Source organism: Xiphophorus maculatus, chromosome 14 (genome assembly GCF_002775205.1).
Source record: "Xiphophorus maculatus strain JP 163 A chromosome 14, X_maculatus-5.0-male, whole genome shotgun sequence".
In the NCBI taxonomy this organism is placed as follows: Eukaryota; Metazoa; Chordata; class Actinopteri; order Cyprinodontiformes; family Poeciliidae; genus Xiphophorus; species Xiphophorus maculatus.
Genome location: NC_036456.1, coordinates 12,018,500 through 12,043,024, shown reverse-complemented (window position 1 = coordinate 12,043,024; position 24,525 = coordinate 12,018,500). Strand labels below are relative to the sequence as shown.

The following is a 24,525-nucleotide window of genomic DNA, read 5'->3' as shown; positions in this document are numbered from 1 at the left end:
AATTGCGACATGTAACAATTGCCCCTGCGTAATAAAAGCATATCAACATCAAGAAAGCAAAAAGAAAATCCTCTGTTTGAAAGAACCAAGTAAAGGCACATATGTGATGCACTTACAAAAAAGCATCTGTCAAAGTGATTTTCCTGCTTGAGTTTCTTTAGCAGCAGCATCTTTTTAGAAGGAATTGTGCAAACATGTGCTGGTTTTATCTTTGCTGTTTGTCCGAATTACCGCTGAACATGAGTTATTTCTACTCATCAGCATGGAAGGCTCCAAAGTTCACACAAGCTTTGGCAGATGATGAAGATTTTGGAACATTTCAATTGATTGCACCAGCATGACGCACGAACAGAAGGAGGGGAGAATCAATAGATCTTTTTAATCTACTTACAGCTCAGCGTGGATGAAATCACGCAAAGTGCCGCCCCATCTTCTCACCTGGGGCGGGATAAAGAACTGCAGCGGTGTTCATTTTTATTCCTAGCTTTCACAAACCATATTTGTCACAGCCGGAGAGCCCCTGCAGCCAGAAGGGGACCCATGTTTTGTCAGGGTTGTATGTTGGGTTTTGCAGCGCTGAAAAGAAAAGATCTCCTCAGGATTCGTGGTCTGTGACACGGGATTAACTGTTATTTTCTCTGTAGCGACATGAAAGGTGCCCCTGTGTAACACTGAGGGATTAAATAAACTCACTTTTCAATTAAAGTCAAAAAGTAGTTCCTACATGCTTCACTCCAACATCCTTCAGTTGTTCAGTTTACATGCACTCTGATTCATAGGTATGCTGTATTTGGCTGTTTCACATATCATCAATTTAGTCAGCTGTAATATGAAATGTTTTCCTGTCCGACCTCTAACCTAAAAAAAAGAACCTTGATCTTTTATTTACATGGTTTTAATTAATTTAAATTTTGACTTTATCCAATACTTAGGAAATGTTCATACTTACTTCAGCTTATTTTAATCTTTAGTGATGTTTTGTTGTTGTTGTTTTAAAGGTTAAGAATAGCTGGACTTAAAAAAAGAAGTCTCTTTCCTAGAGTCTGCTGGGCTTTAGATTGAAGCAGAGTGTCTTGTGTCAAGATCTGTTAAGCGAGTAACCAGAAGATAAATAAGAAGAAAAAAAGATAGCTCTAGCTGGATAATCATCATATGTCACAGTGCACAGCCCATTACATTACAAAAGGAAAGGTTTTAAATACGGTAACAACATTTAGCTGTAAAAGTCTCTCTGGTTATGTCTTGCATACGAAAGCCAAAATTTTAAAATGCGCTTTGTCCAACTGTTCTGCTAAATGAAGATAGATCTTGGCAGAAGATTGCAATCTTGCATATTCTGTAGTCAAATTCCAGTGTTTTCTTGCAAAAGTCCAGTTAGTTTATTATATGTAGAAAGTAGTGAAAACAAATTTGTCTCCCGTAACATAGCTAAAAGTTTCAGATCATCAAATTATTTTTTTAACACAGGACACAAATTACCTGACCAAATGCAAAAACCAGCAGAGAAATTATGATTTAATGTATTAGGAGGGAAACGTTACAGCCAGTCTGCACCTATTTGAAAAAGCAGTCCCTCCGTCTGTTAAATTAGGACTTGTTTTTAACATCTTTTTTGAAAGTTTAGATAATTTTCACCAGCCACAGTTAGTCCTGATACCAAACTGACATGTGGAATCAAAAAATGACTTGAAAATAACCCATCTGTCAGCACGGCGCAGGCTAAAATATTAACGACTGGTAAAATTTACAAAGACATTCATTTGGCTTGGGTCTCCACTGATCCACAGTGAGAATTATAACACACAAACAAATTATCTCTCGGAAAATATGAGATGAATTTTAATATTTACTCAGACGTCACTAGTGTTTACAAAAAAGATGTTTATCTCTTTTGCAATCTAATTATGTAAAAAAAAAAAAAATCATAACAGACTCAGCGATTTTTGAACAAAATGCTGCTGTATGCTCATAAGTCCAGTTAAATCCATTCTTTGTTTTCCGACATAAAAAAACATCTGCTGACCAGAAGCATTTGTTCCCACAGTAAGAAAGCTTTGAAAAAACATAACTGCTTTGAACATTTAGAATTTGGTAAAAAAAAGAACAACCATAAAATAGATCCTTTGGTGAAAACAAGGCCGCAGACTTATCACACAAACAGATTAAGAAACAATCCCATTGCCACTGAGCTTGTAGTTGGATGAATGAGGATTTCTGTATGTTTGTTCGAAACGGCTATGACAAATGTTTTGCATTTTACCTGATAACGCGCCTAATAAACCTCTCTCAAGTCAATCTCTTAAGTTCTTGGCTTTCCTTTCTTCTTATTTGGATCGAAATAAAATGCGGCACCCTTGAAAATGTGCCAGAGAAAATTACAAAAAGAAAGAAAAAAAAAAAACACTTTATGGGATTAATTGTATTTCTATCCCCGTTTCTGGATCAACGTCAACTGGCCGGACTTGTCAATCAAAATTAGACAGTCTCCTTTCTTGCAATCAAATTAAAATATATGCTTCTGCATATCTTCACTGCATGTGTTGGATTTTATGTTGTTTTTTTTTAATGTTTTTGTATGATGTGCTCCAAATGAATTTATCCTATGAAAATACAGAACTCATATAAATCCACCCACGTGTGCGAAAGCTTATATTCTTAAAGGTAATTACAGAATAAAGGTAGTTATTAAGGCAGCAATGCGTCTCATAAAATCGGCGGTTTGCTAAGATGAAGTCCTGTGTCTTCTATTCTGTATTTTTCATCCTTCTATCCACTACTGGAGCACAATCAGTGCTTGAGAGTGATGAAAGTGCCAGATGTTGTTGCTAGGAGATTTGAGCAGCCTCGTCTCCTTTTTTTTTGTTCTTTCTCTGTTGTGTGTGATTGTTGCCATGATCCAAGCAGCTGTTTGAAGCCCCCGAAGAGATTATGGCTGCGCTTCAGAGTCTCTCAGCTCAGTTCCTCTGTATCTCGCTCCCTTATTCCGATTTCAAAAGACTGATTGTGGCGATGAAGAATGTCAGTAACTCTGTCTGTTTTACTGATGCGTTCAATACCACCAACAAGGCAATCTATTTGCATTCAGACCTTCTTTTTTTTGTTGTTGTGACAATTGTGTATAAATAACAATTTTCTTTGTGCCCTACTTCCCACTTATGTTTTAATCTACCATCATTGTGAAGGTGGTATTTTGGAAGTAGTCATATTTTCCATTACAATAAAGAAAATCTATAAGTTTAAGACATCATTTATGTTTTTCTCTGCATTTACCAGCTGCCTTTCATTTCTCTATGTCTTCATTACTTATTTGTTTATTTCTTTTTCTTTTTTTCTTTTTATTTACAAAATCCCAATTACACTGGTAACCCACAACAACTGGAAGTAAATATAAATGCTTCCATTTGTAACAATACAGTGACAGATTTATTCGTACAGCATGTTTAAAATATTCCAAAGAATAGCAACACTCTAATGCTATGTGATACACTGTTGGCTGACATTTGGAAAACACCGCCATTTAGTTTCCTTGGTGCTGATTGGCTTAACCCCCAAGAGTGGTAGATACTTCCTTCTGCGGTAGTGCTATGTCAGTCTCCATTGTGCATAATAATGTATATTAAATTATATTTGGTGTTTAAGCTATTAAAATAGACAGTTATAAATTATATTAGAGGAGTTCTCGAGTATTGACGGATTTCTGCTATTCAGGAGCTGCCGTGGATTCAAACGAAAGCAGCGGTTCACTGCATCATTCTTCAAGGAATCCCACAAGTGCTCAAAAGGTGCTTAGTTGAAGTCTAGACATTTATTTCAATTAAAATATCTGTCCTGTTAGCATTGCTCGGCTACAGCTTTTGCAAAAGTTGGCACATTTGTTGGCAACTCAGTTGTGAAATATTTAGCGTTGTAGCATACTTCTACAGTGAGAAACCCACTGTTTAATATGTTGATTTATTCAGACCCACACCATCACAGATCCTTCATGCTTAACTGTGGGCATCTGGTGCTTTTCCACATTTCATTTGTTTCAATGAAATGAGCACACCAGCGGTGTCTGGAAAACGACCGGCACCACTGTTATCGACAGTAAACGTTACTAACTAAACATGATTAGAAACACAAATGACACTACGCTCTTCTTCCGTTCTGCTCTGGCAATTTTTCTAGTAATGTACTGCAGTTTTTGCTGGAAATATTCAGTTTTTGAAGTTGGGATTGTGATTGATTTTTACCAAGACTACCTTTTCTGATTAAAAATATTCTTGAACTGAATGTATTAAGAAGGAATGCATAACTTAATAATTTGAAGTTGTGTAAGAATTCACCAAGGGAACATTTTATGACATACAAATTTATTTTAGTGTAATAAGTAATTCATGTTGGCTACAGCACCTGATTGCATAAATGGAGAACAGCATCTAGCAAAAATCCACAGATTTGTTCTGATGTTTCCATTGTGTGTTAAAAGTGTGATTTGATGTTTGTCAAAAGATGTTCTACTACGTCGCACTGCTGATGTGCGTTGTCCTTTAGTCTCCGACCAGAGCACTCAATTCCGGTTCCCCTCCACATGTTTGCATTTGTGAGGGAAGACAAGACGGGCATTTTCTCACAATATCCTCAAACTGCAAATTGGCCTGTTGTTAGAATGTGATTAATGGTTGTCAAGGAACCTTGATGACCCCGAGATGTTCCTCTGCTATGCAGTTATCGAACTGTGAGCTGTTGACATTTTTTTTCCATTTACCTCCCTTACCACCTTTCTCCCAGTGAGATGACAAGAAATCTGCAACCTGCTTTTACTTTGAAATTTTGAAAAGTCTGATCCGTGCTCAAAGATCTAAAAGATATCATGTTTACTTATTGGGATGTTCGGGTAAAATAGAGTCATTTTCAGAGGAAGTCATTGTCAGACCTCTGCTCTGAAGCACAAGGTGCAATCTCACACTGATATCTCACACTTACTTCCTTACTACTAAAGCAGTATTTCAAAAACTGTTGGACTTTGGATAAATAAAATTCGTCCAATCAATTCACTCTACATGCTCTTTAATTTTTAACACACATACCAGTACCATCCAAGTCATCTATAGACATGTGTGGGCCTGGACCCTACATACATGATTGATCAAATACATCATTGGGATTCAGATGATGGATGTATCACACATGAAAATAGATTTCCAATTTGTGTGCAACCTTCCAAATATTTTATTGATTGTATAGTAATGGATCTCACTCATCCAAGTCATTCTAAACATTTCATATCTGATCTAAACATTTAAAGTTATTTCTGTTTCTGTTAAAAGAAGAATAAATTGCTGTTTAACAATCCTTTTCTATTCCCAAAGCTATTATGTCTAGTCACACATTTTTTTTCTTCTAATCAGCAAGGTTGTACGATTGACACTGTTGTAATGATGTGACTTGACTACACAATCTGACATGAAGAAAGGCAAGTCTTATAAAATATGTGATAAACTGAATGATCAATTTCATTTTACTTTTTTTCCTTTCTTTACTCTAATATGTAATCTTACCAAGAAGATGTGGTACCAGAGATTGGATCAATAGTTGTCTCAGAGCATGACTTTTAATAGAAGTCGTATTTGCTTACTACTTGTCTTCACTATGCTTTAAAGTCTGGTCAGATGTCTTTTCAGAAGTTTAAAAAAAAAAGAGTACAGAAATTGGTCAGATGAAATGTTACATATTTCACCTTAACATTAGCATTGTTTACTCCCTTTTGAGAGTTGCAACCTCAAAAAATGCTAAGTTAAATATTATTCTATGAGACCTTTATAAGAATGGAGAACTACATATTGCATTGCAACACAAAAACTTGGAAAAAAAGGATTAGATGAAGTCCCAAATGCCTTAGGTTGTTTGACATGTTTAAATGATCACATTCTTTAATTAATTAGTTAATTAATTTATTTATCTTCCATGCTATCTCCTTATGTAATATTTACCATCATCTGTGAATTTACAAATTAACGTTGTAAAATTGAGACTATTGCTTTTTACATTTTATTTAAATATAAGTGTTCTATTCTTATTTCCTGCTGCCTTGTGATTTCTGCTTGAATCTCAATCCACCACTTTTGCTACAGTCGACTGTGTGTAATGCTCTTCTGTTTACATCAGTACAGCTTCATGTTATGAAATATTTTTCTGCTTGCCTTTCAATAAACACAATATCTACATTTGGTTCAGTGTTAACGTATTTCAGAACTTTTACAATTTTAAAGTACTTGAACAGTACGAAATGCAATTGAAATATCCCAGTTTCTTCTTGATTCATGATTAGGATTTGTTGTGCATATCAAGTAATGCTATTTTTGTGACTGACTTAATGTATAAATTTATCAAAAAATTCCTTAATAGACACTTCATGCATCATCTTTAAAATTTAGCCAAATTGAGATCGTACAATTTACAATGGCAAACCTAAACTGTCCCCTACAAACCCTTTCTTTCCTCAGCTGTCTCCACACATATCGAGGGCGAAGACAAGATCCAAGTTCTACTGATGGTGGAAAGCGGAAGGTTTGTCTTTGACAAAAAAAAACAATATAAATTAGTGTTATGTTTTTCCTTTCACCAAAAGTATATTCATTAGTCAGTGTTGTTAGCTTTGAGTTCATTTTTTTTGTCTTGTTAGTCCAAATCCACTTCACCTTCTGTAGCCATCTGTGGTAATTAAAGCTATGCCTGAGATAAGGAGACAAGGACTGAGATAGTAGCACAATGCGGCTGAGAATTTCCGACTCCTTTTTTAAAATAATGCAACAAGACTTTGTGCTGATGCCACTAATTGCTGTTTGTTTGTGTGTATTTCATCAAACCTCATGGGAAGACGTAGAAGCGCTTTTGTATTCTTTTAATCTCGGCAGTTGTTTGTTAAATGATTCAGAAGTGTTTTTCCAAACGTGTGCACCTCGGGTGATCTTCACTCAGGCTTTTAGCTGATATTATCATCTTTTCAGCAGGACAATTTACATCCACGGGTTCAGCAGGATGGACTTTTCTCTGTGGCACTCTGCAATCACGCTGGCTGCCGGCACAGACGGCAGAGCGCTCGGTGACCAGCAACTGACCAAAAACGGCGTCCCTATTATAGTCGACAGCTGCATTGCTTTTGTCACTCAGTACGGTGAGTTGCCGCATATTTACCTGCAGAGCCTCGAGTCTGGAAAAGTGAGTTCTGTATGACTAATGTTCAGTTTTTTCCCCCTTGAGGAGCTTATTCATCCAACGGAGATGAGATTTTCATGCTTTTTAATGTTGTCTGGCACAATGTGGTGACATTATCCTACCTCGCTTTCACAGTATTTTTATAAATGTCAAAAAGGCAGTCCACTTTTCACCATGCTCTTGCTGTGGGACTGCTCCCAACAAAAGATACAGTTCCATGCAAAGGCGCTGATCTCCCTTACAGCGTTTTCTCGTTTTGTCATGTTATAACCACGAGCTTTAATTTGTTTTCTTGGGATTTTAGAAAATAGAATAAAATAAATTGGCACCCAATTGTGGAGTGGACGGAGACGGATACATTGATTTTTCTTCCAAGTAAAAATTTGAAAAGTGTATGTGCATTTGTATTTGGTTGCCTAAAATATTTACCTATTCTGCTTTGCAAATTAGCTCAAACTAAGTAAAATTAGATAGAGAGCATTTGTGGACAACAATTGTTGCCTCAATATGATTTCAGTCTTGTCTTAGAAAAAGTACTTTGAAAAGTCTGAATGAGAAGAAGTAATGCATTTAATAAAACCTTATTAAATGAGAACAACAATACAGTCAAAAGAGTTGCTGCAGCTAACAGTTAATTCAGTTAATTTTATAGTTTCTGGTCAGTAGAGCTTGTGACAGTAGGTTGTCTTGTCATAGTTTCTTGTTGTTTCCCAAAAAAGGGATGAAAGGGTTGATTGAACTATAAGTGTGAAGTTGTGGATTGCTATGCACCAAAGGTTTTGTGGTACTAAAGCAGAGATAGTCTTGCCATTTACCCCTTGTTAAGAAAAAGAGGTTCTCTTTGATGCTAAAGCGGACAGCTTTGATCCTGATGAGCTCTGGGTCGGGAAGGTAACAAAAAGATTAGTCTCGAGCATTAAGGACCCATCCCCTGCTGCTTTATGACTCTGTGAGAGTGTCTGTGAGAGAACAGCTGACCTATCTTATGACAAGACTATTCATATAATCTAAGGCTATCCTTAGAAGAGGCCGCTGCCTGGACACTATCTGTAGTATCGAATGTTGATTGGGGAAAAAGTTCAACGTTTAGATGAGACCGCCAAGGCACCTTGAGTCAGCTGTAGTTGTCATGCCAGGCCACTATATGACATTGTGATTTTAGCATGCCATTGAACGCTCATGCACTTTTGACAATTTTTTTCCATCTCAATAGTTTCTACCTCATTTAGAAAAGAGTAACCCATCTCAAATGGCCCAAGTGCTCATGCAACACGCATATCAACGTAGAAAAAGTTGTGTTAAACTGAACAGGTTAAGTAGCATACAGTACAATGATAGCTGTGATTGAAGGTTTCTCTGGAATTTGTAACAAAATATATAAAAGCTCAAGGGTGTCGATATTTTTGCAAACCAGTTACCAAAACCTACATTTTATGCAGATTGCCACTTTGGAAGTGCTGCTGTAAAACTGATGTAAGATATATTGCCAAGATACAGTATCTTACAGCAATACTTTTATCCTACAGTTTTACAATCCAGCTCCTTTCAAGAAAGGAAAAAATATGTTCTCTGCTAGATTCTTAATAAATAACCACATTCTTGATGCAGGTTTGTGCCAGGAGGGGATCTACCAGTCTCCGGGGGATCCTGCCCGGGTGTCTCTCCTCCTGGAGGAGTTCACTCGTGATGCCCGCAATGTGAAGCTGAGGAACAAGGAACATCAGCTGGAAGATGTAACAGACACCCTGAAGCGCTTCCTATCCCAGTTGGAGGACGCACTTTTGACCAAGGAGCTCTATCCATACTGGGTGTCAGCTCTGGGTAAGTGAGGTGACTGCTACAGAAGGAAGAGAGTCTAAGACAGAAAAGAAACAAACGGCTGTCTTAAAAAGATTCTATATTGCAGCTTCTTTAGTGTGTAGTTATGAACAAATGCAAACAAATTTAGTCAAAATGTCCCTTTTCCATTGTGGAGTCATAGAAACACCAAAAACAAATAGGTGCAAAAATCTGAATTTATCAAAGATTTTCTCAAAACCGCATTTTTACAGGGGTCACATCCACACCTGTGTGAGATGTGTTTGACACCACTATCCTGTGTCTCAGTGGGGAGAGTAGTCATCTTGCAATCTGAAAGCTGTGGGGTTTTTTCCAGCTTCCTCCTGTCTCGTCGGGGTGCCCAATTCAATGTATGAATGTGAACGTGGCGCTAGTTTAAAAGCAGTTTGAGTGTTTGGTATGACTAGAAAGGTGCTACACATATTTAGTCAATTTACCATTTGGGCTGCCCAGTTGTGCCCAAGTTCCATCCTTCCAGCTGTTAAAATGAGATAAAGTGGAGGACTTTTTAGGTAGTCTTCCTCATTATTCACTCCAATTTGTGCAATGCACCGCTACCACTGAGAGCTCAACAGCCGCTCCGCAGGATGCTGCCACCACCGTGCTTGGTGCCCCTGTTTTTAGTCTCAATGCCATTACTTTGACTCCTCCAAACATTTGTCCTTACATTGAGAGTAAATAGGTCAATCTTTGTCTCATCTGGCTCTAAAACCTTCATTGGAGATGTTGTTTAATCATTACACCATCATCTCAATACAAGTGTATCCTTAATGGGACAAAATTATTGCAATAACTACCGTGTTTTTGTGTGGTTTCGCAGATGAGGCGGAGGAGAAGCAGAGAGTGAAGAAGTATTCAACTTTCATAGAGAGCTTGCCAAAAATCTACAGGTCGACTCTTCATGCCTTGCTTCAGCACCTGTACAGGTATGTGCACTCAAACTCACAGTTTTGGTCACAGTCCTCGTCACCTGTAATTGGAAGTGGATCGTGTTTTTGTTTCACCACCAAGCTCCTCTCCTGAACTCTGCAGAAAACATGCATGTTCCAGATGGTTTTTAATATAGCTGGTCCACAGTGAAAAAAGAAAAAAAAACATAATACCAAACAAAACAACAAAAAACACCCTTTAATTTGTCCTGGGAAAAGTGATCTGGATTTCTCTTAAGATGCAAAAGAAATTTGAGCCGTTGCGTCCAAATAGCTCTCGATTTGCCATTTGTCCACTTCTAATTCATCTATTGTCCCTTATTTTCTGCAAAAAAAACAAAAGGAAAACTGCTCTACTTTGTATAATATAACATTTTATTATATGTTCCCCGTTCATAAGTCTTGTTTAGTTTCCAAGACTTTGTCATAAATACTGTACAATGGGAATGCTGGCAGGTTCTTCAAAATGCAAGCTTAATTAGAAAAGGCTGCTTATCACTGAAAAAACTGTGTCCTTGGGTTGAAAACGCTGAATAAATTCCTTATTGTTTGTACCGTTTGCCCATATTTTCCGTCTCAAACAGATTGTGCGGCACATTATTGAAAACGCAGGCAATTAGCAAACAAATTGCAGAACTCCTCAGTACGAGTGGCTCTGTTTATAGCTCAGTGGGAATTGTTGTTTTTTTAACCTTAGAAGTTATTCCTCTCAGCTTATTCCATAAATTTCTGATATTTCCATTCTCATTCAGCTCATCGCCTGAATATACAAAACATTTAGCTTTATTATTCAGCTTACTGATGATAAACAGTAGGTTGGTATAAAATAAAACAGTAGCAATTAGTGTTAAATGAACTGTGCATCCGAACACTGGATGGAAAATTTAAGAGAGCCAGGTTTCCTCTCTGGATCTTGTCCCGCTGTAGCATCACAGCACAAAGCTGTTAGGTTCTTCCACCTCTAATTGGATTAAGACATGAGCACTCTGCTGTCATCGTGTCTTATTCACTGATGCTCACATCACACACCTCTCCCTCAGATACCTGCACCGGTTTGTTGTCACTCAGCTGTTAATTATATGTACCGATTCAAGAATGCCTAATTGGCCCGGTGCTGAGTTTGGCCCAGAGCCTTGCATTTTATTCAATTCCGAGTGCGCTGTAAAGATGTAAGCTGCTGGTGCTCAGCTCTCTGTGGTCGTTTGCTTACCTTCAGGGTTTTGGGTTCTTTTCTTTTTTCTAAGCACTTTTGCTTTTTTTTTTTTTCTTGTACAGGATTCAGCAGTGCTCCCACCTCAACGGAATGCCGAGTGAAAAACTGTCCGCCGTTTTCTCCTCCTGCCTGTTCCAGACGCAAGGACAGACTCCGCAGGAAATGAGTGTGATTCGTGACCTAATCAGCAACTATGTTACGCTTTTTAGTGTAAGACAAAAACGCTTTGGTGTTTAATTCAATTTGTGTGCAATTTTAAACAATTGATGGACATAAAAAAAACTTCACCAAAGCTTCAAGAAAGCTAAGTTTTACTCGCTCACTTGATACGGGTTTTCCGCCTGTGAAGTTAGGTAACATCCGTCTTCTCATTGCATAAATACGTTGCATAAGTTGTTAAAAAAATCCACTGTCTTAGCTGTTATTTTGCATTGTGCCTTATGTATGCCAGGTTTATTCTCCACACACTACATCTCCAAAACTAAAAACAACTATCATAAAAAAGAAAATCAGGGAAGAGAAAACAGAAACAGGTCAACTGGACCAAAATCCACATAATAAAATCTACCTCAAAAGATTATTGTGCAATGGGCAGTTCATTCCTACTCTCTATATGTTCAACATGTTTGAAGCTATTTATTTCACAAATACCTAACTTTAACAAAAAGAGTGATAACAGCACTGTTACAGACCTATTTTCTTTTGGCAACAGGACAAGTCTTGGTCATCTGCAACATTTCACAAAGGTTTGAGAGATTTTGAAGAGATTTCAAAATTTCTTCGATCATCATGTTTTTTTTCTTTTTAATGTCTCTTTTCTATGGTTTATGTCTAGGCACTGAGATGGCTAATGAAAAAGATTAACTTTGTGTTTGGTGAAAGCTTGTCTGGTGGATCTGCTGATGTTGCCCAAGTTAAGAGAAAATGCGCAAGATTCTCCCGCTCCTGTTAAGGACCAGAATTCATGATTCCATCAATTAAAGCGAGACGTGAAGGTCCCAAAGTAGCAAATCAGCCCCAAACCATCACACTGCCACCACCATAGACATAGAATATGTCCGTGTCATATTCTATTTATGAAACGTTGTTTGTTTTTACACAAACTAAAACAGCTTTCAAACTTTCACAGAACATTTCCCAAAAGCTTTGGAATCATCAGGATATGATGTAAGAGAGGTGTTTATGTTCTTTTTGGTTAGTTGTGTTTTATCCCTTGAAACTCTTCCAAGGATTCACGTCCCTGCTGACCTCTTTTCTTGTTGAATTATGAACACTGACCTTCACTGAGGCAAGTGAGACGTACAGTGCTTTACATGCCATTTTAGGTTATTTTCTGACTTCCTGTTTGAATCGTTAATGGGCTCTTGGAATAACTTCCACAGGTCACCACTCTCATTGTAGCTTGCTGAATCCTTTCAAAAGACTTTGCAGCCTTATGAACATATGTTGATAACTTTACTTTTTGTTTGCTCCGGTGTGTGGATTGCAGGTTCTATTTGAGGGATTTCTTGACTCCACGGGTCTGTCAGTTCAACTCAAACTTATCTCAGTTCAAATGGGACCACAATTATTTTTGATAACTTTTTTTCCCCTCATAAATAAAATCATGATTTGAACTTTACTTACTTGCTTAATAACATAATTTGGCACTCATGTTTAAATGCATGCCTGCAGCTAAATGTAAATATTTTCAAATAAAAAATGCAGATGATCCTATTGCAGCTGCAGTATGAGTAATCAGTGAAATGGTATGCAGCAATTTAGCATCTGTGATAATATAAGTTGCCATTCTGTTTTTAAATGAAAGCATATAGAAACTTTACAAAGCATGAAGCACACTCAGCCGGATGTATCAGACCAGAGTTTGTCCTGACAACAGAAACAGAGATAAATCAAATATCTAAATAAGACCATATTGCAAATCTAAACCAAGCTGCAGTTATGACTTTATTTACACTCAAACCATCTGGGGAGCAGAACTGTTACTGCCACATTTCCAGGACTCTCATGACTTTTTGCTGATGTGTAGATGAGTGAGAGAGGGGGCACAGGATCACGCTTACCCTTGCAGAGCTAACATGGCTTACGGGATAAGCGGCACAGAGCAGCTGCTAATTCCCATGTGGAGCTTCCCAATCTTTCTCTTGTTTAGATGTTACAGGAGAAGCATTCGCTCCAAATCGGTTCGAGACGCCATCGTTCGCATGACAAATAGCCATTAAACTTAGAGTGAATGCACTCGATGTGACATAAAAAGAGAGGAGACGTCTCAGTAATTAAGCCTCGGGTTTGTGCCGGATGTCGTCGACAGACTCTTATTATCAGTCCCAAACACACACGACGAGTTTGAGAGTCCCCCCCCCATCCCATCTCCTCCCCTCCCGCCATCTTCTCCACCATTTCTATGACTCTAACAAATCGAATTGTTCTTTGAAAATGATAATGAAGTTTAAGAAAAAAAAAAAAGAAAAAGTTGGAAAAAGAAATGTAATTTCCTCCAACAGATCTTTATGAAAGCAGACTATTCAGTTGGAGCTGAGCGGTATCAAACATTTCCAGCCAACTTTTACTTCAGAAATGAGTTTTCGGAGGTTTTCCTGAATGACCTGCTTCTGCTAGTAGAATTTTAAACCTTCCTCTGGGTTACACCTGCTCCTCTGTTTTCTTGTTGCTGTGCCTTGCAAAAGTGCTCGCACTCCCTGTATTTTTCCACATTTTGTCAAATTTCGCAGTGATTTAATTGGGCTATGTGATTCACCAAAGCTTTGTAGTGCATAACTGTGATGAGGAAAAATTATTCACGTTTTTTTTAAATTATACATTTTCTTTACAAAGAAATCTGAAAAGTGTGGCACACAATTGCACTCAGACAACAAGACATATTGGATTTAATAAAGGGGTGTCAAAGTTAAAGGGGGATTCAGTCAAAGTCCGGAGCTCACTGTAAGCGATTCGCAAAACACGTCTCATGTTCTTTCCACTTCACAATTGTACACTACTTTGTTGATTTATCACATAAAATCCAAATTCCCTCCAAGCAAGTACAGGTGTCTTAAATGGGAGCTGTTTTGTGTCCGATTGTGAACGCTGATGTGTTTTCTGTTTTGCCTCAAACAGGTCAATGAAGACCAGGTGCAACAGATGGAGACAGAGAATAGCTTCATCACTCGCTGGAATGAAAAGAAGGACACAGCAGTAAGTCGACCCACACAGTCCAGATAGAACCGCGTGTTCTGTGTCTGCAAGAGCCGCTTCTGTGTGTGTGTGTGTGTGTGTGCGTGCACATCGATTTGCCTGCATGCATCATGGGACTCAAACGCAGGCTTCGTTTTTCTGTTGTGTTTTTTTTTTTTTTTCTAGCCGAAATGAGCAGGGGAGGCAGAGGGAGCAGAAGCTGGGATTTTGTTCTCGTTGACCTTTACAGCAGGTGCTTTATGCCTGAATGACGTGAAAAACAAAAACCTCTTGGTTTAGATAAGCTGGTGGAAAATTAAATCCCGTGGTGCCCCTGGTGCAGAAATCAGAAAAGAGTTGTTTATGAAGGCTTTCTGCCCCCACAATCTTCCCTCCAACGTGTCCGTTCTGTAGAGCATGTTGGGCCTGAGGGCTACTCAGAGGAAAGCTTCTGCAGGTAAAAACAACACAAACTAAAGAGGTTGTTTAGGTCTTTATTTAAAGTAAAAAGGCTACAAAATTTGAAAGTTTTTCTTTTTATTACAAAAATCTTTATGTATGCTTCCTCTTTGAAACAATTGAGATTTCTGGAAATGGAAAAGTTGTCTCACCTACATTAAGTGACTTCAGGTTGGTGCCCATATTTTAGGGATGAATTAGCATTCTAAAGTGAAGCTCGGATTAATTTAATGCTACATTAATCATCTGACTTTACTTTTTCTTTGTCAGTTTTAATTACTTGCTGGGTTTGTTTCTTCCTTGGTAGGGGGGAGCATGTGTGTGTTAAGTTAAAATCAGGGATCCCGCACCTTTTGAAAAGTTCTGGTTTTAGGGACCAGTATTTTCCAGGTCTGGAAAAACATGAAACAAGACAAGATGTACTCATGTCTGCCTTTTCTTCCCCTTTGTTCTTCCTTCCGCCTTCTTCTTTTGTATCCTTCCTTGTGTTCTTCATTCCTTGTATGAGGACAGATTCTCCCTTGAGTCACCATTCCCTTCTTCCCTCCCTCCTTTCCTTCCTTGCTTGTATATTTTCTTACTTCCTTTGGTCCTTTCTTTCCATTGTTTCTTTCTTTCATTCCCTCCACCCTTTATCTCATTTCCTACCTCCCTTGCATGTATCCTTCCCTCCTTGTATACTTCCTTCTGGTCCTCCTGACACGTTAATCCTTCCTTCTTACCTTCCCCTCTTCTGTCGGTCCTTCCTTCCTTGCATGACTTCGTGTGAATAGACCCCAGACTGATGCTATGCATAGTTGCACTAATTCAACCTTACTTTCTTCTTTTATAAAAACACTTTCTATATTCATATCTACATTAAGAACAAAAAAAAAACTTTACTTCTCACAAATTACATAAGTATATTTATATTTTAAATGTACATTGAAAGCAAAGTAGAACTTCTTTGTGTCTAGAAAAGTATAAAATGTTTACATTAAATATTAGTCGGGACCAAAGCCACAGACTGAATTTTTTTTTCTTTGCATCCTTTCCGTTTTGCTGCAGAGCATCTCCTCACCACTCTCATCTGAAAATGCGATAAAAGTTTATGAAAATGTAATTTGCCACCCACAGGTTTATAAAGGTTGGACTCGCAGTGCTTTCCTGTTTATTTATAGTGTGTCTGAAGCCTATATAAGCTGTCACATAAAACGGAACTTCACTTGGCTTTTTTAATCACTGATTTATTCGGCTGTGAGGGTTTTTTTTTTTTTGGACAGAAAACAATAAAAGATTATGTTTCAGTTTTAGCTTTTTAATTTATCTTTCATTGGAGTCATTATTGAGGTTGAGGTTTTATGTAAGTCCCTCAGATTTCAAATTTGTGGCATTTGTGGCCATAAGAAACTCACTCTAAGCTCATAAAATTATGCGTTATTTCTGCTTCATCTCTTCATCATTTAGCTGATTTTATATATCTAGAGATTTGCATGGTCAAGCTCCTGAGTAAAGAAGTGGATAGTAAGACGATCTTCTTGTTTGTTTTTCTTTAAATAATCTTCATCACTGACTGGATTGCTGAACTGCAGCAGTTTTTAAGTGCAAGATCATACCTCTGGGAATTCTTTTTAAAATTATTTTTACCCACCTGGTTCAGGCACGTCCTTTAATTTGGAGGACACTGTACTGTTTTTTAAATATTTAACCACTTTTGTAATATATTATTAAGTCAAATTCATACTAGTACTGGGAATGATTCCTACTAAACTGTGTATTGCAAAAAAAAATCTTGGGAAATAAAAAAAAGCATCTACTGAAGTACAAATCTGGATAATTGGCTTACTCCTACTTAATTTATTTAAGCGTTCCTCCTTCAGATTTCTTATTGTGGGCAACAGCCGTTTCTCTCCCTCGTACAATGTGGTGCATCCAGATGCTAACACTGCCTTGTATTTTTACTTCAGATCCAACTTAGCAAGTGAAAAGTGATTTTCAGTTCATGTTCAGTTAATTTTCTCAACAAAAATGTTGCAATAAGTCACCATCAGATTCTTTTTAGAAATAAAGAAGCATAAGCAAAATCCAAATGAGACATTAAGTAACTTTTTTTCTTTGCTTAGTTACCTCTGCAGCTTTTTTGAGTTGCTCGGTTAGGGTGTACTTAAACTCAGCTGGACTTCCAGCTAAGTGCTGACATTCCATGCTGATCTTCCATTCAGTGTTATTGTAGCAGTAGAGAAATATTAGAGCAGTGCTTGTGCGAATGTTGATTCACTGGCAGAACCACCAATTAGGAAGACCATCTGGGGAGTGCGTCTAGAAATCTTCAACCTTTTTGGACTGAAAGGTTGCTTTCCATGTTGCAGATCGTTTCCTTGTTGGTCTAAGATTTTGCAAACAAATTTTAGTTATGAAGTTCATTCAAGTAAATCCAAGAAATAGCTTTGAAATGTTGATTAAATTTTTTGATGGAAAAATAATTAGCCAATACAGCAAGACTTTTTGGAATAAGTATTTCCCCCCCGTACCATTTATTTACCACGGTTTTATGAATTGAAGGGTTTTTAGCAGCACCAGACTTTAACTTGGCCACTAGATTTTCTTTTTATGTTTGTCAGATGAATCCGTTGGTGTGAATTGGTTTGTTGTCCTGCTGCACTGTTTAAGATCAAATTTCTGAACTGACGCTAGAAAACCTCCTTCTGTATTTTTGGGATATAGAGCAAAATTCATGGCTTCATCAGTTGGACCTAAAGCAACAAAGCAGACCCAGAACACGATGGCAACACTGCCATGTTTGACTCAAAATTAGTTTTATTTCTAGCTTTATTTCAAATTTAATGAAACACCTAGCTTCCAAAGGCTCCAGTTGTATCCCATCAGTCCTAAGGATATTTTCCCAAATGTCCTTTCAATCGTAAACAAAAGGAAGTGTTTCTTTCTCACTATTTCATTATGAACACTGATGATAACAAAGCCAAGAGAGGCTGCAGTTCTTCAGATGTTCTTTTGTGAGCTCCTGGATGAGCCAGTGATTTACTTTTGGAGCGATTTTGTGAGCCCGGCCAACCATGATGAAGTTCTCCGCTGCTTCCTGTTAGCCCTAATGACTAATAACTCTTTTTTTAAGGTTTTGTTAGCTCTAGTGGCCTTTATTTGAAAGTAGTTAGATAGGAAAGAGGGTAATGACAGAGGGAGAAGACATGCAGTAAATGTCGCCTGGCCGGGAATCGAACCTGTGACCACCGCCACAAGAATCATGGCCTCAATATGTGGGTTGTGCTTTTCCCCTGCCCCACAACAGCACCCTTTACTCTAGTAACTCTAAAAAAAACAATGTTTTAACAAAGGGGATAGTTTCCTTTTACAGTGGGCCAAGTTGGAAAGGTTTTGATCTCTTCTTTTCGTCATCACTTACAATTTTCTTTTTGTGTTCATCAGATTGTCTTGGTCTAATTTAACAATTAACTTGATGTAATGAAGTGGTAAAAGCAAAAACAGCAGAAATCTGAAAGGAAGCAAACACATTTTCACAGCTCTGTATTCTGCAGGCAAGGTCCTGAAGGTTCTGATCAATGGAAGGGAATGGCGAGCATCCTTTAGAGGACAGGACAGCTCAGTGTACAGTGAGCAGTAAGTGAATCAGCGATATAATGAGGAGCAAGGCAGTGTCATGCCTTTTAAGCTTGTACTGACTCTAAAATCGATACCCTGCATTCACAATCAGCACGGGCTTGGCTTTAATGAACTACAAAAATGCCTTGATTCTGTCTAATTTTCTTCACTTGCAGCGCCACTGATTCTGCGGTCTCAAAGAGATCTCGCAGCCTTCACACAAAAAGTGAATAGAAGGAGAGAAAAGGAGAACAGAGCGTAACAACGTGGCTCCATATCCGCATGTGACATTTCCACAATTACAGCTTTTTGCTCCATTGGTTTAAATGACTGTAATTTTCGAGTCATTTTTGGGCCACAGGAGTCAGGAGGGGCCGTATCCCTCTTATTATAAGACAGCTCAAGCCATTAATGGACCTCGGTTCACCTGCCCATTGAAATGACAAAGGGAATGTAACTGCAATTTCAAGGTAGCTAAGGAAAAAGGAACCTCTTCATGCTCACTTAGTTCTCCATTTTTCTGGAGAGAGAGAGATTTCCAAAGTCCTCAGAAACTTGGAAACCGAGTCATTGTCTAGAATACAACTTTATTAAAAATATTTATTTAATTTGAGGGAATTTTAAGCCAACACATTAGGAAGGCGTATCAGCATTTATGCAAATGAATTACATATTACTGTTTAACAATGGCAGTCTCAAGCTGGAAAAATTAAGTCCACATCAGTAACATTTAATTTGTATAATAAAACCTTCTCCTTCTGTTGAGCGGTAATTTCGATATGGAAGTATGAGAAATGTAGTTTTTATCTGAGTTGATTTTTTTTTTCTTTCAAAAATGAAAAATAATCCTTCAGTCTCCTGAACGTGTATTGACTGTTGTCTTGTGCAGTCAGATGATTCATTTTAACATTTAGTCTGCAAATAATCTTTGTAAATTTAAACCAGACCTCTTTTGATCAGGTATCTTTGTTCCTTGGAAACATATAGTGGTCACTGAATTGAAAACTTGTCAGATACATGACTCAGATTTGTTCGATTTCTTGCAAAACAGCAGAGAGCACCAATCAGGATTTCAAGTTATTGAAAAAGATTAAATTGTAATCAGAATATATGAGAGCTTCTTCCACCCACTTTTCATTTATTAAAATCTAGTAAAATTCTCATTAGTTAAAATCCTGATTATAATAAAAAAAATAAATAAATATAAGGGAGACGATAGTGGCCAAGATAGTTATAGATGGGGTCATGCAAAACCATTAGAACTCCCTAAACCACAATATTAACAGACCTTTTTATGGTTGATATATGTTGCTGTGGTAAAAGAAGCAAAATAATGGTAGATGACAATGTGTCATAACAGTGAGAAATTATGGGATTGTCTATTGAGCACATTCTGTGTGTTGCAGGTCTCTGCACTGACTGAAATACTATCTATCAGTTTCATTTGCCTCCTTTTCTCTAAGCTTTATAAACTAGCATTAATGTAGCAGTGATGAAACGACTGCCATGGTGAAATGTAGGATTAGAAAATCTTATTACCATTTTAACATGAAGTAAACATCCAGAGTTTTTTTTTCCCCACTCTTTTATAAAACATGATTCTTCTGCTGTCCACATGTCTGAATGCTTTATTCTCCCACTGAGCTGGATCTGGCTGTAGTAGCTTTAGCGTTCAAGGTTTCCCTAGCCTCTTCAACAGTGAACATCCCAATTTTTTTTTCTTCCATTTATTTTCATGAACCTACAAATTTTTAAACACCTTTTCTTCTATTTATTTGACTTTTTAGGTTTTGTTTAGATCCAAGGGTTTTTATTGACCGCAGGGCCATAGACGATGGCACTTGACCTTTTCCTGTCGTAACAGAAACAGGGGAACGAATACACGTGTTTTCAGGTGTGCCCTCTAAATCTCCTCAAACTCAGTTAGCTTCAATGTGACACTTGAGTGAAGATTTGTATTTGGATTGGAGCTTTTGACCTGTTCCCCTTCTTGTTTCTTCTTTCTTTAGTGAGTTTGGCTTTTTATTCACACTACATTTTATTTTGTGTCCTGCTCTGAAGAGAACCTCTCTGGCTCCTACAATTACTTTTAACAATTTCTCTCACTCTTCTCTAGTTTTTCGCTTTACCGTGTTGGAACTGAATTTCTGTAAACAAAACAACAAATCACTTGACTGATGCATTTTTCCCCCTCCCTCATCCTTTCTCTCCAGTTCTGCCCAGCAGGGGATTTGATCTTTGAGGTGTATCTGGAAAAGCGTGAGCCGGAGCAATGTTGTTTAATAAAGGTGAGTGTGTGTGTCTTATGCATAGGCCGCTGCTTTGTGGAAGCCCTGATGTAAAGGGGAGGGGAAGTAACAGAGAGCAAGAGCTGATGGAGGTTGTTGAGGGTGAAAGAGTGGGTTGAACAATAAATGGAGGTTGATGGAACAAGGCTGAGACATCTGTGGTTTAACCTGGTGGGATTACTGCCACTGAAATGAATCAAAAACAAACTAATCAAAGAAATCTGCTTAAATTGTGCAAGTAATTGCGTTTTCCGTGGGGTGCTGGCAGTTGAAGGTCACAGACTCCCGATCTAATGTTTGCTGCAATCCTTAAGAGGGTTTATGTTCAGATAAAAGCTGCAGAGAAAAGTTTGGTGGCAGTTTTCTCGGTATACCTTTGGCTCACTCTGTCATGTACAATGAATTATTTTGCATAAATCCATGTTTTTTTATGATATTTTCTCCTTGTGACAATTCTTTTCTTCATTTTCCATTTTGCTTTGTGGTAGCTCTCTCCAAGTATGCGGTCTTGCGAGCTCGCAGAAACTGCACTGAGTATGAGAAACGTCACCTTTAAAGCAGATGACTTGTGGACTACCTTTGAAGTTATAGAAAATGGAGAACTAGGTATGCAAGATTTTATTTTTTTTGCTTATTAATATCACTCTAATAGTGCAATTCAGGTTACATCATATTAAGGGTGCATGATACGGCATGTATAATACGACTTGTCAAATCAAATTATGTGTTAAGTTCTAGGAAAAAGGCTTAGAAAAGCAAGAAAATCAGGAAAACACAAATGGCATAAAAAGATTATACTTTTTATTTAGAGCAAAGAAAAAAACAAATTTTCTCTCAAGGCACTTCACAAGAAAATGAGGTCTACCAGTAATTTGACTCCAATTACAAAGCAGAAATTTTGGTTCAGTTACAATTCAAATTAGTGGAATTCATTCAGTATTTCATTGCATACAGCATTGCAATGAAATGCTGTAGTCATATTGAGATCAAAAATTATGTACAGTTCAGTTCAGGCTCATTTATAAAACATGTTTACACCTAAAAGTATAAAAAATGTAAAAACACATTAATCCTTTAGCATCGCATTGCTGTATTTTAACCAAAACCTTTTTGTATGAGTCCATATAATAACGGAGAAGTATTATAGTTTCTTTAAAGACATTTCACTGAAAATCTAAGCTAGGGATAAGTTACAGTGGTGTGAAAAGATATTTCCCCTTTTACAGACTTCTTCAGTTTTTGATAACCTGAACAAGTATCAAAATGATTTTCAAATTATGATTCACTTCTTTTCATTAACATATAAATGCTTTTGAAATTAACCTGGTCTTATTTTGGAAATGGTGCTAACCCACAGTTTTTGGAAAGTGAAGTTCAGTTTCACTCGCCACAGCCGTGCCTCATTATTAAGTGACCTTTAGGATAATGAAATTGCTTAAATGGAATCTGTCTGACATCAAGTAGGCTATGTCAAAAAGCAATACATTATGCCCATATTAAGAAAAGTAAATAAATCTAGAGGAGAAGCAAGTCAATGACATTTATCATTCTTTAAAGGGCTGCAGAATGATAAATTCTGAACCTGCGATTGGCTGACCAGTTCCCCAAAAGTGCAACAGCGACTCATCCATAAGATTTTAAAAGAATCCAAAACCAACATCTAAAACACTGTCCACAGTTAAGGTTGCTATTAATTCACCTTAACCAGTTAGGATTCAAAATTGAGAAACATTTCTTATTGTTCTTGTCAGTGTCAGTCTTGTCTTTTCAAGTCATTACATGAAACAAAATGTTCCCACTGTAGTCTCATAATGTTCTTTTCATTCACATCTGATTTTCAATAGCCCTCTTTGTTTTTTGCAGCTAAAATATAATTACTAAATTGCTTTCATGATTAATTTTGGCAGGTCCCGCAGTGTTTTTTTTTTTTTGTTTGTTTTTTTGTTTTTGCTCGAAGCACTGCATGAACCTTTTTTGCGAGATATGTTGTCAGGGACAACAGGATTTCATTCGCTGGTGCCTTTATGAGACCAAGCTCCTTTGGAATAATGTTTAAAAGGGAATTACAACATTTTGAAAAATGTTGTAAATTTTGTAATTTAAATGGTGTTAGAGCAGAGTCGACTACTTCAATAAATTGATGCCTGGTTTGACTTTTAAAGATTATTTTGTGCCTATGAACTATAGTCATTCTGAGGACTTCACGTTGTTATTAAACTTGTGTTGTAACTCAAGGGCAAGATTTACAGCACACATGCATTTAGTTCATTTTATTTAACTATTAAGCAAGTAAGCAAGTGGGTAGCAAACTGTTGGTTAATGTGCACAAAATATTAAATCACTTAAGATTAAATATGTAGTATAGTGGTATATAAGGTTGGAAACGGTAGTTATTTCACTTGAAGATCAATATGAAAACATATATATAACTCAAGATTGTGTGTAGATACAAATATAGATGCATAGAATGAAATGAATTGCATAGTTTATACTGGATATGCTATATATGTGTAATATATGTACATATACTTGTATATATATACTGTATATATATATATATATATATATATATATATATATATATATATATATATGTGTGCGTGCGTGCGTGTGTGTGTGTGTGTGTGTGTGTGTGTATGTATATACCTAAGACCTTAAATAAACACATCTTTGAGATATTATTTCTTTCATTGTGGCATTTAATAAAAAAGTATTTTGGTCGTGTTAAAAGTCCTACAAAAAGAGAAATTTGGTCCAGTTTACCTCCAGACAGCAAGAGAAGAAAAGGTGTCAAAAGTTGACGAGTTACTATTTTCTACTTGTCAACTTTAGTCGATATTTAAAATATTTAAAAATATCGACATTTTAAAATATCGATATTTACGATATTTAAAAATTTTGTATTTTAACCGTGTAAAAATATGATATTGTTTGGAATTAGAAATATTTTCCTAGGTTTTATTTCTCACTCCATTCTCAACATATCTAATTTATTTTAAATAACTGGTTCTAAGTAGGTCTCTTTTTAATAAGTCTTTGATTTTTTTTTATTCAGGTAACATATTAAAAGATGGCCAACAAAGAAATATCTGTTCTTAACTTGATTCTGTAATGTCACTGACTCCTGAGATAAAACATATATATGACATGAGCCCAGCACGTGTGCATTCCTAAATGCAGCCATACTGAAAGAATAATTAATTATATATCCCACAATTAAAACCATTGAATCCCTGAACAACGAAAGCCTAAGCTTTAAACTTTCTCCTGTGGTCCGCTTTGTGTCCAATTAGTGTCACATTACCATTTATGGTTGGCATTTTGTTGCATGGCTCGTGTAAAGAACAGACCCTCATTCGTTGGCCTTGCGATTAGGAGATTATTCTATCTCTTTAATGAACCAGTGTCTGTGTGAACGCGGCGGCACGCTGAGAAATTATCCGAGCATCATTGGTCTGATGATATGCACATTAATTAATCATTGGTGCCATCGTATGTCATAGATTACCTTCATCTTTCTTGCATGATCGACCTAGAGAGCTGACCCGCCTCATCTCACATTAATAGGCAACGACAGCTCCTTGTGCTTCACACTTCACCATTTGATCACAGAAGAGAACCACGCAAAGAGGAAAGTCAGATTCGTCACAAAGCTGCTTAGCTCGCGCGTCCCCCGTGCACTTTTCATCAGTTCACTTGGAGTTTACACCTCACTCTTCTGTTTATTTTCCTTCTCAAAAAGTTCCAGAGGACATGTTGTCCTCTTCTAACAGCAAAGGTGTGTTGAATACTAAATATATATATTTATATATTTGCTGACAGATCCAAA

The 24,525-nt window shown here is 37.1% G+C and overlaps 1 protein-coding gene across 3 annotated transcripts in view; it reads left to right on the top strand.

Annotated features, from left to right (window-relative positions):
- Positions 1-24,525, top strand: part of arap2 (ArfGAP with RhoGAP domain, ankyrin repeat and PH domain 2) — a 131,195-nt gene that overhangs the window by 91,847 nt on the left and 14,823 nt on the right. For 2 of the 3 annotated variants that reach the window (XM_023346498.1, XM_023346497.1), the window contains exons 19-26: positions 6,486-6,549; positions 6,990-7,156; positions 8,806-9,018; positions 9,857-9,962; positions 11,241-11,388; positions 14,296-14,373; positions 20,622-20,696; positions 21,185-21,302. In XM_023346498.1, the coding sequence (XP_023202266.1) occupies positions 6,486-6,549; positions 6,990-7,156; positions 8,806-9,018; positions 9,857-9,962; positions 11,241-11,388; positions 14,296-14,373; positions 20,622-20,696; positions 21,185-21,302 (969 nt within the window). The remainder of the gene's footprint in view (positions 1-6,485; positions 6,550-6,989; positions 7,157-8,805; positions 9,019-9,856; positions 9,963-11,240; positions 11,389-14,295; positions 14,374-20,621; positions 20,697-21,184; positions 21,303-24,525) is intronic. The other variant, XM_005804764.3, reaches the window with a different exon arrangement.